Source organism: Hermetia illucens, chromosome 3 (assembly GCF_905115235.1).
Source record: "Hermetia illucens chromosome 3, iHerIll2.2.curated.20191125, whole genome shotgun sequence".
NCBI classification, from domain to species: domain Eukaryota; kingdom Metazoa; phylum Arthropoda; class Insecta; order Diptera; family Stratiomyidae; genus Hermetia; species Hermetia illucens.
Window position 1 is genome coordinate 146,996,331 of NC_051851.1, and position 11,111 is coordinate 147,007,441.

General features: G+C 45.8%; 1 protein-coding gene across 1 annotated transcript in view; it reads right to left on the reverse strand.

Moving 5' to 3' along the window:
* Positions 1–11,111, reverse strand: part of LOC119652341 (glutamate receptor ionotropic, kainate 2-like) — a 43,121-nt gene that overhangs the window by 14,873 nt on the left and 17,137 nt on the right. The window contains exons 5-6 of the mRNA XM_038056363.1: positions 4,303–4,514; positions 4,044–4,229 (exon numbers count right to left, since the gene is read on the reverse strand). Coding sequence (XP_037912291.1) covers positions 4,044–4,229; positions 4,303–4,514 — 398 coding nt within the window. The remainder of the gene's footprint in view (positions 1–4,043; positions 4,230–4,302; positions 4,515–11,111) is intronic.

Sequence of the window (11,111 nt, forward strand, 5' to 3'; positions counted from 1 at the left end):
GACGCGCAGGAAAGCGCCATGTCGGAGGAGGAGGGTGATACTCCAGCAGTGGAGAAGAGCTCCAAACAATGACGGAGCCAATGGTTAGCACTAAAATAGCCCAGATAAACCTTCACAATGCGAAAGCTGCATCTGCGGTAATTGCAAGGGCAAGTTCCAACTAGAACATTGGAATAGTGCTGGCTCAGGAGCCTTGGGTGTACCGGGGGCAGATTCGCGGTCTGCAAGGAGGAAGCATGCAGGTAATTTGGGACTCCTCTTGTGAAAAACCAAGAGCTTGCATAATTCTTAAACATAATTTAAAATATATATGTCTTTCAGAGTTCTTGACCGGGGAACTTGTAGCTATCCAAGTCTCATTGGAAGCCGGGCGGAGCATCCGAGAGGCACCCTTCAGATTAGACTTAATAAAATACGGTTCTGGGTGCGCCATTGTGGATCCACACCCTTGGCGAGCCAGTCTAAGAACTTTCTCATTGACAGTGACGTTAGAGTGTCCTAACACTCACTGGACTGTTTCGTTTACTCGGTCAAGTATCAGCAGCACCTAGCGATAACTCTACAACAACTGGCTTGTTATGTGGTTGCTGTTTAGTGCTGATTATGCTGCCCGACTGTCGGAATAGACTCCTTCTGTTGCGAATGAAATGGCATATATCTCCGCGTGGAATATGGTCATCATTTTTCCGAAAGGTTGGGTCAGTTCTATTATCGAATTTCCTGAGAACTCCCTTGCGCCCGATCCGTCTTTCATAATTGACCGTCGGTGAAGATTATTATGTCTGTAATCCGAAAAGATTGACTATTTATCGATGATTCTTCTCTTTGAGTGACTATGACGAAGTATGTCTTTTCAAAGAGGAATCTGAAAACCATATGACCGGCGGGAATCAGGGTCACCTGATGTTTGCCAAGGAATTTCCAAATAGCCGCATGATTGGCCGCCTTTCCACGCGCCACTAATATCATTAATATCACAACCGATAACAGCTAGATGATGAAATCCGCGCACGGTTGTTGGCAGCCAACAGAGCCTATTTCAACTTACAAAAACTGTTCCGCTCGAAACGTCTCACCATAGGGTCAAAGCTCTTACTGTACAAGTCAATGATCTTGCCAGTCCTCATGTATTCCTCGGAGACTTGGGTTCTTAGCAAGAAAAATTGCGAACTCTTGGCCGCGTTCGAGAGAAGAATCTCCCGAAGAATTTTTGGCCCCCTACATGAGGATGGACGATTCCGTAGCCTACATAACGACGAAATCTATGACCGATACCATGGTTGTGGATAAAATCCGGCTCAATAGGTTACGGTGGGCGGGTCACTTAATCCGTATGGATGAGGATGATCTCACCCGGAAAGTCTATAAGGGCGATATCTATGGTAGAAAAAGAAGACGAGGCAGACCCTGCCTAAGATGGAGGGATGGCGTAGGTCAGGACGCCAGACAGCTTTTAGGGATATCGAATTTGTGGACCTCGGCGCAAAACCGGGATGTCTGGAGTTCCTTGTTAAGGCAGGCCTAGACCGGATACCGGTTGTTGCACCGTTGATGATGATGATGATGAATAATATCAAGCCAATATGCTTCGTTGGCTGCTCCTGCTTTTAACAAAGTTTATTCTCGGCCACCAGACGATGCTTACTAGCATGAAAATGGGATTTATAATGGATGTATTCATCCAATGAGTCCCTGGATATGACGTTTCCACGTTAACTTGCGGTCGATATGTACTCCTAAATATTTGACTGCTTATACCAGTTGGATTTCCGCTCCGCAGGTAAGTAGCGCATAGTTGCTCTACCTGACGTTCTTAGTGAACATCACTAGTCAAGTCTTCCTAGCGTTCACCGTGAGTCCATTATTGTGTCCGCAAACTTGCCGATAATTTTTACGACTCACGCTTCCCAGTTCAATAAAGAGGGAGGATTGAAATCTTTAAAAAGACACAGAAAAATATATTGAATCCAAAGCGATAAAGTTAAAATGGATAGCGAGACATAAATTTGTGGAAGACAATGAACAAGTGGATGCACTAGGAAAAGAGGATTCATATCACCATTTTCAAGGCCAGAACCTGAATTTAACATTAGCAAAACCGCAGGTTCGAAATCATAAGGGACTGAGCAATGAAATAACCGAGGTTACCGACAGGTTTATATAATTGGTCGATACTGGAACTCCGACCCGACTCCGAACTACGACCAGTCATATCAGATTAGACCGTCCGGGAAGTAGTCCCATCCTATTTGCCGTGCAGTCTAATCTAAACGAACTTTTGTAGGGTATACATCCGATAAGTGAGCAAATGACACCATAGTACTCCAAAATCTGATCATATGCAGGTTGGCTATCTACCCATCCTCCTTTAAGTGACAATCGTTTCAACGCGGCCCTTGGTGACTTACTTGCATGGAGCTCGCGCTGGTGGGGTTTTCGTGGTACCGATAATTGCAACAAGAAGCTCCATTCCTGCGGAAGCTTTCTACAACGACTTTACAATTTGGCGTCAATCGAGTGGGTTGACTACCTGCATCAGTGTATCTTCATGCGCTGACGAACTGGTTAGTTCTAGGTTGGAATGTTCGGGCCGGCAGATAGTTGCTTCATACACGTTACCAAATATTACCTCTGATCTGGAAATTTTCCTGCTTCTTTTGCTCCGGGAGAGTGCGCCTTAGCCTCGTTCAGCCTAGTCCCTGAAGGATCTTTTCCAAAGGAGTTTTAATGCCTGGTAAAAATGATCTCCTCGCCATTCTGAATGATGAAGCTGAAGTTGTTGTGGCCAAGCAACTGGAAATGTTGGTCACTGATACGGTACTCTTTACTAGAGCAGAATCGTTCAGGGGAGTGATCGCTATGAGCTGATGATCGGGGTCTTTACGGTCAGCTTTTCGGGCCTCTAGCTTCTGTTAGAGTTGTTCCTTTTTCTAATGGACGGCGAAAAAATCTGTCTTTTTCCATCAACATTTTGAGTTTAGTGTCTCGCTACCAACCACTTCAGGGTCATCAAAACTGTGGGGTAGTAGTGAGTACAGTAACCTAAAAACTAACAGTCAATAAGGTTGTAACTGCTGATTTTGGTGACTGCAACCTTCCAATTTATTCCCTCAAAATTTCTGCGTCCTGTAGACGGAGTGCACAAGCCAGTTTTTTTGGTGATGAGGAGTCAACTTATTTAAGGGATAAGAGAGCGAACCAGAAGATCGTTTACCTAAGAGTCTTCTTACTATATGGATGACCCTACTATCCATCTAAAATCAAAGAAATCAGTTGCAATTTTCTAGTGGTTGGCTCTTTGAGGGTGACCTTTGAAACAGTTCTTAAGGATAGATGTATCGATGAAGGTGATTTCGCTTAAGTTCATTCGGAAACAGTTTTTTTGTCAATTAGGATTTCGGAAAATCTAGTCATTAATTTGTTAACAGGAGAACCACCACAAGTAATCCAGCCTCGGTCTGATATTCTTCATTGAGGAGGGGGATGCCCACTTTTCTATTATTCTGAGAGTAGTAATGTAATGAGAGTGGATATAGCTCGCGCAGATCATTTTACTTTTGCATTGTTAGGATCGCTTGGTTTGAAATTTCTAATTTCAACTGTTGGTCCTCTTTCATCTCTTGGGCTGGGATTTTTCACCACTAGCCGATCTAGACTTACTTAATCCGTTGGTTGAGTGGGGTGCACATCCTATTTATGGAGTGTCAAAATCGTGAATGATGGTGACTCTCTGTAAATGGGCAGTACATTGTGCTTCTTTCCCTCACTCCATAAAGCTTTTAAGGAAGAGAAAAGAACGTTTGAACAGCTTTATCCAATCATTTGACATATTATTTTCAAGGAGAATTTTCCAAGAGTTGAATTTGGTTATTGAATTGTGGAATTTTTCCAATCTTCACTTTCGAGATATATTCAATCGGTTGTGACTTCCTTTGCATCCCCAGCCCTCCAGGAGCAGTTGCTAACAATAGGGTTTGAGTTTGAACTTTTGATTAGTAGTGCAAAACAAGGATTTTTTTTAAATAATTTTCAAAATTACTTACCTTAACTCTCTCTCGATCAACAGTATAAGATCGTCCTTGTTCTGCTTCCAATGAGGTCCAATCATAAATTGCTCGACGAATAAGATTTTCAGGATGAGTTAGACGTACCGAAGTTATATTTAATTTGGTGTGTGGAAGTTGTTGGAAGTCAATAGTGTGGGTATTCAAATTTGACAGGAACAAACTCTATGGAGATAAGGTAGTTAGAGTCTTGATTTTGACGATGTTAAGCGAGCATATATGAGTAGGTAAAACGTACCCGGTCTTCCCCAAGAAGATTTATTTCATGCGCTTGCCTGATAACTTCCATAACCTTGTCCAAGGAGCAGTCAAGGATAAAATTATTTTCGTTGAATCGTTTCACCTTTTTAAGAAGAGGTCTGTAGTCTGGACCATCACCAAGAGGTAGAACTGGTGTACCTAGTCCATTTGGGTTCGTTATATGTAGGACGTCTTGGAGTTTTATAAGACCTGAAACGGATTAATTGTCTATCGATTGAAAAGAAAAACAACACAAAATGGCGAATTCTAAGAAACATGGAGTAAGATGGAGGTCAAATATAGAAGATATTTTTTTTTGTTCAGAAAGTAAGATACACGGCAATTCATACAAGCTTTATTGAAGAAGCTTTTGCCGCTCATCAAGTCAATTCTCAGGCGACTCAGTCGTTGACTTTACCCGGACGATAACCCCCATTTGCGACGAAAAAGTCGTTTAAGTTCTTTGGTGCGCGACACACTGTTCATTCCTAAGTACCAGTCTGAAGTTATTCAATGGGGCCTTACCTTACCTTACCGAAGCGAGGCGATGAAGTAGTGGTCTCCTTCGAGGCTACTTCTTAGTTTGACTAACTACTACTAAACTGGCTTCTAGATTATAAGGGAACTTAAGCATAAATCAATCCAAAACTTACTTATGGAGAACAGGGACGTCTTTCAGAAATCCCTCCTCTCCCATTCTTAGAATGTCTAGATGGTTCTCGTTTTCATGAGGTAAAGCGAAATTTTACTATTATAAAATATTTCGACTAACTGTCCGTCAGTTGGCCTTAGAGTTGGAGGTGGATAACTTACAAGGATACATATGCGTCAGGTTTCAGCCGCGTATGGAATTTCGTATTCAGCATTACTCCGCAAAAAGGGTTGCAATTTAAGAGACTATGCTTTTCGCTTTTACCTCTTTTCTTCCACCTTCCCTAGTACAGGTGCTCAGAGGTGGCGGTGAGGAAGACGGGATGGCAACTCTGTCGGCCAAACCAAAACCAAGTGGCCGAGGAGAACCTCCATATTGGTGGCACCAGGAGACGCTGTACTCACTTTGGCTTGCCGGTCGTGATGCAGTAGGCGAATGCTCCAAATGCCTAATCTGGGCGATCAGACCCGAGTCTCCACGGGGACTCATCGGAAGTGGCAAATTGGTCACGAAACCTCACCAGGGGTATACTGGTACCATGGGAACCTGGACTCTCATACTTCGGGTGAACTCCCGTTGTATGTGAGTACAGCTCGGTTATTTGCGGTTGTCCTCCTAGTGGGAGTTTCATGGGGGTTGTTGGTTATGTTCAAGCGAGAAGAGACCTTCGGGCCTCGGCGTGGTGTTGCGTTTGAATACGGGTGCCGTACTCTTTAGTTCGGTAGAGATTAAGGTAGGTCTTGCATCCCCCAGTATGAATGCTAAGCCATAAACTTGGTATACACTGGTACCGTTGTTGCTTGTCACAGCGGGGCTCTGATTGTGGTCACAAAATCTATCGATGTCCGTAGAGGACTGTGGGATTAAGTCTTCACTACAGGTACCCACGTAAAACACGCAACGACTCACCTTCCCTAGTACAATTTGCATTCTCCCTCCTTTTTTCTGAATCTTCAGGTATGAAGAATTTATTCACTTTAAATTAATACAGGTAGATTAACTTACGGTTGGTCATTGAGACTGCCTAGGTCAAGCTGTATCATCTTCACCTATGATTTTAAGGCGTTAATGAGTCCACTAGCGTAAACCTAAATATTTTCTGATTCCTTCCCAAGGGCGACTAAGCTAACATAAAACCTTCCCTACGTCGTTATGTTTTTTGGCTTGCTCATTCTTATCGTACTGAGGCCGTTTGGAGATGAGTCCTCCTATTTCTAGTTGGCCCAGTTAAACCATTTTTATGTCCAAAACTACCCGACGTTCTTCCGTCATGACGAAAATTTATAATTAAGCTTGGGGATCGGGTTGATAAAATTGACAGCTTCAATGGTTTATCTAAATATCTCTGGGGAATTCGTCATTAAGTATTGGAATAATGTGATGAGGACAACATTTTTGGGAAACGGTGGAGCAATGTCTCAATGGTGGAAAAATAAAGATCGGGTGAACTAGCTTCTGGAAATGAGTAGTTCAGTATTGGAAGGGATTTATTGTCTTCAATGTTGGTCAGATTCTGATATTCCGATGTCCTGGTTGTGAATTCATTATCCTCGAAGTGACTATCGTCATGAAATATTTCGTGCCAACCGTGTGAAATTCCCGGGTATTCTAAGATTCAAAATTGGAGGGGTAGTATGCAGGGTACAAATGCGGATAGTGCCCACGTGCTACATGTGTCTGGATTATGGATAGACGTCAGCAGCTTGCAAGGGACCGGAAAGGAGGACAGTATGCCGGAGATGCGGCAAGTAGGTCATCAAGCGAAAACCTGCAATGAAAACCAAAGTTGCGTTCTCTGCTGGAATCGTGGGGCCTCTGGTGAGAGCGTCGCGCACACTGCGGGCTCGGGACAGTGTCCAATCTTCAGGGCGGAATTCGAAAGGGCTAGAGGGCGAATGGCAAGATCCGCATTTTACAAATTAACATGCACCGGAGTGCAACCAGTCACCAGTTGTTACCACAGTTCGTTGTGGAAGTAAATGCTGATCTAGTGTTAATTAGCGAGCAATACCGAAACAGGGACTCGGCCTAATGGCATCTCGACTTATCGGGCACCGCTCCCATCTGGGTTCAGGACGACGTTCCGTGTTCTTGGCGAAGGCCGTGGGAATGGGTTTGTCTGGATCTGTCGATCTTGTCGTCGAACGAGACGATGCCTTACTTTCGGCGTCGGCTTGTTGTTTGGACGACGTCGTTTCGAGCACTGAGGGACGAATCCTGGTAGGAGGTGATTAATACTAGGGCTCTTGAATGGGGCATGCCTCAGTCATACTCCAGAGGGAAACGGATTCTGGAAATAGCGGCGAGAACCGGGGTCGTTGTTTTAAATACCGGATCCACGCAACGTTTCGGCGCCCAGGGTGTGAAGGAAGCATTCTTTACATGACTTTTGCGTCGGAATCTCTGTCATCATCTGTGGACGGGTGGCGAGTCCTAGAAGACTTCTTGGCAAGTGATTACCAGTACATCGCGTTCGAAGTGGTTGACGCTACTTGCCGGCAAGCACCAACGCGTTGCTCCCCCTGCCTGTAGAATGTCGCGAGGCTGAACATCGAGAAGTTCGTCGAAGCTCTTAGAGCAAGCGGAGCCGTGTTGGAGGACGCTCTGGGGGTGGTAGTGCCGCAGCTGACACCGTCGTAAATTCAGTGATGAACCTGATAACGACGGCGTGTGAGGCTTCCATTTCCCGGAAGGGCCCCAGTCGCGACATACCTTCTATGTACTGGTGGGCGGCAGAAATTGCTGACCTACGGAGCGAGTGTCATAAGCTCCACCCGTTTGGCACATCGTTTGCACGCCAACGAGAGGGCATGCGTTATAAAGGGCCAGTTTAGATCAGCAAAAAGGAGACTCCGCAGCACTATAAATAAAAGCAATGCTCACGACTGGTAGAACCTTGTCAACGAGGTGAGTGAGGACCCGGCTATAAGCTTGTCACCTGGAAAATCGGGGGCTCTGTGGCGCGGCAGGATCTGTAGCATTCGAAATTTATTTCGAATGTTGCGGATGCGGACGGGTAGATGGTGCGAAACTCTCCACTCGCTCATTTTCGGAACGCACCCGGGGAGTGGAGAATTAGCGGCGAAAAAATGCCGTTGGTTGGGACCGTAAGGACCGCATGGAAATAAGTCGGTCTCTTCTGTTCCAAACCGCGGCGGGATACACACGTAACGTCACTAAGAAGGACTGATTCATTTAATTCGTTACAAGTTAGAAAATTTTTAGTTACTTTTGTTAATAACTTTTTTAAGGCGATTGTGATAAAAATACAAATAATGTTAATACAAATATAAACTGAAATAATGCAGTGACTGAACAGCTCTGCGGAAGTTCTGCATACTAAGTAGCGACCAGATGCACCGCACTGTGCGGGCATTGTTCCCCAGACACAATGTACGGGTTAATGCAAATAGCGCGGAAGGCGTCGAAGATTGCCCCCTTTTCACAATGAGAGAGCTCGAAGAAGGGGTTCTTACTTTGAAAAACAAGGAGGCGCCAGGCCATCATGGCATCCCGGCGGAAGTTTGCAAACTGGTGCTCTGCCAACGGCCAGAATTGCTGCTTGAAGTGTTCAACGCTTGTTTGAAGGGGGATATTTTTCCTTGTCGGTGGAAAGTGGCTAGACTCGCGTTGATCAGTAAGAGTAAAGGAGACCCGGAGCTCCCGTTTATATACCGACCACTGTGTATGCTTGATACGGCCGGAAAAGTGCTCGAGAAGCTTATCAGGAGTAGACTCGCTGAAGCGATCCGCGCTTCCGGGGACTTATCCCCAAGGCAGTTCTTGTTCAGAACAGGGAGATCTACAATGGATGCTGTTATGGAGGTCGTAGATGCGGTTCATCGAGCCGAGGCACATAGCCGCCGATCTCGACGGATAGTGCTCCTCATGACGCTTGATATCAGAAATGCCTTCAATTCCGTAAGATGGACAGATATGCTAGGCACACTAGAAAACTCATTTCACGTGCCAAGCTGTCTCTTGTGGATATTGAGGGATTATTTGAAAGACCGCTCCCTCCTCTATGAGACGTTAGAGGGCCAAAGGAGGATGGAAATCACGTCGGGAGTTGCACAGGGATCCATCCTAGGGCCGGACCTCTGGAACACTTCATATGATACTCTGCTGAGATTCGATTTGCCCGAAGAGTCTCGTCTGGTCGGTTATGCAGACGACGTTGCGGCAATTGTTGCCGGACGCACTGTTGAACAGGCGCAAAGCAGACTTGGCATTTCGATGCGACTGAAGCGGATGGATGACTGCTTACGCTTTCAGCCTTGCGCTAGAAAAAACCGAAGTAGTCATCTTGACCAGAAGGAGAATCCCGACTCTGCGTCCCATATCGATCGACGAGTTGACCATAGAGTCAAAACCAGCGGTTAAATACCTTGGTTTAATGCTCGACTCGAAGATGAGCTTCTTCGAGCAAATCAAAGTAGCAGCGGACAGGGCTGCAGCTGGAGTCGCGGCCTTGAGTCGGCTAATGGCGAATGTCGGGGGCCCTATATCAACTAGGAGACGTCTCCATATGAGAGCAACGCAGTCGGTTCTGCTCTATGGTGTGGAGGTATGGGCTGATGCCCTTGACAAAGAGGTTCATCGTAAACGCTTTGCTCAAGTGCCAGGCGGGGAGCTTTGTGAGTGGCGTCTGCTTATCGCACCATCTCTGAACCGGCTGTAATGGTGATCGCGGGAGTGATCCGCATTGTTCTCTTTGCCAAGGAGCGCAAAGCTATCAACCGTCGTAAGGGCGAAAACTTAAGAGAAGTGGTTGCCCGTGAAGAACGTCAACGCACCCTTAGCGAGTGGCAACTTTCTTGGCAAAATGAGCCAAGGGGCAGATAGACTGCGCGGCTCATCGACAAATTAGACCCATGGTTGAATAGAACGCACGGTGAGATTGATTACTTCCTTACAAAACTTCTAAGTGGGCATGGAGGTTTTCAGTCTCATCTGCACAGGGTTGGGAAGGCGCGATCTCCTGATTGTGTGTTCTGCAATGGAGTCGTGGATGACGCTTTTTTCTCTTGCGAGAGGTGGAACGGTTTTCGTCAGCAGCTTTATGCAGACACAGGGGAGCTCTCTTCACACAACATTGTCAGAGAGATGCTGAAGAGCGCTGGCAGCTGGAATCCTATTGCGCATTATGTTCGGGCTCTTCTTATTGCGAAGAAGATTGAACCTGACCGGCGGATGGATCGGACGGTAAGAGGTTCCCTGAACTGACAACTCCCTTCCTCCCCTCCCCTCCCCTCCCGTTGGTGAAAGGAATTCCCTGACTTGAAGGCTCCCAAAGCCGGGAGAGCGGGAGGGCTAGCCCGAAGTAATGTGTGAAACGGGTCCAGGCTAGTTCTCTGATGACAGGGAGGTGTTTAGGTGGTAGTCCGACAGCGTACTGTTGCGGAAGTCCAACACTCTGTGCGTAAATGCATTCACCTACCCTACTCCCACAAAAAAAAATTAAGTTGAGACTGTTCTGTGCGAGTGCTGTTTCTATTTTGCCGTGGTAGCACGTAGAAAGTGACCACCATTGTTAGCTCGAAGTGTTCGTGAACACTTGTCTGCGAAGTGTCATTGGAGTACGTTGGTAATTTAATTCTGAGTGTTTTCACTCGACACATCTGTCAATAAATGGAGTCAATGTTTGATGCCTTATTTCAGTTGTAGTCCAAATGCTTTCAGAAGTTCGATTTTGGAACATGGAACCTTGGGGAACATTTTGTTCATAATGTATTATTCCGGCTTGTGGTTGGTTACTCTCGTGCCAGAGAAGCCTATCTCCCCGAGAAGTAATTCATACCGGTCGTAGATGGGGCTCCCCGAAATTCAAACTGCCGCTCCGACATATCATCCACCAGCTCAATGAACCGAAGTAGTTTGGTGTATATCACCTTCTCCAATATGTTCCCGATAGTATATGCAGTGTATACACGGCGATATGAAGAGGGCATGTCAGGTAGTTTTTGGGGCTTGAGTAGAATGATAGCCAAAATAATGCTGGGAATACTCCTTCTATTAAGCATGATTGAAATGAGCTTGTGAATCACTAGGGTCTGATCTCTGAATTCGCAACACGTCTACAGATCTTTCTCTTTTTTTCCGGGGGATCGAGAAGACATCTTGTTGAGCCGGCTGATAGGGTCAATTATTTTGAA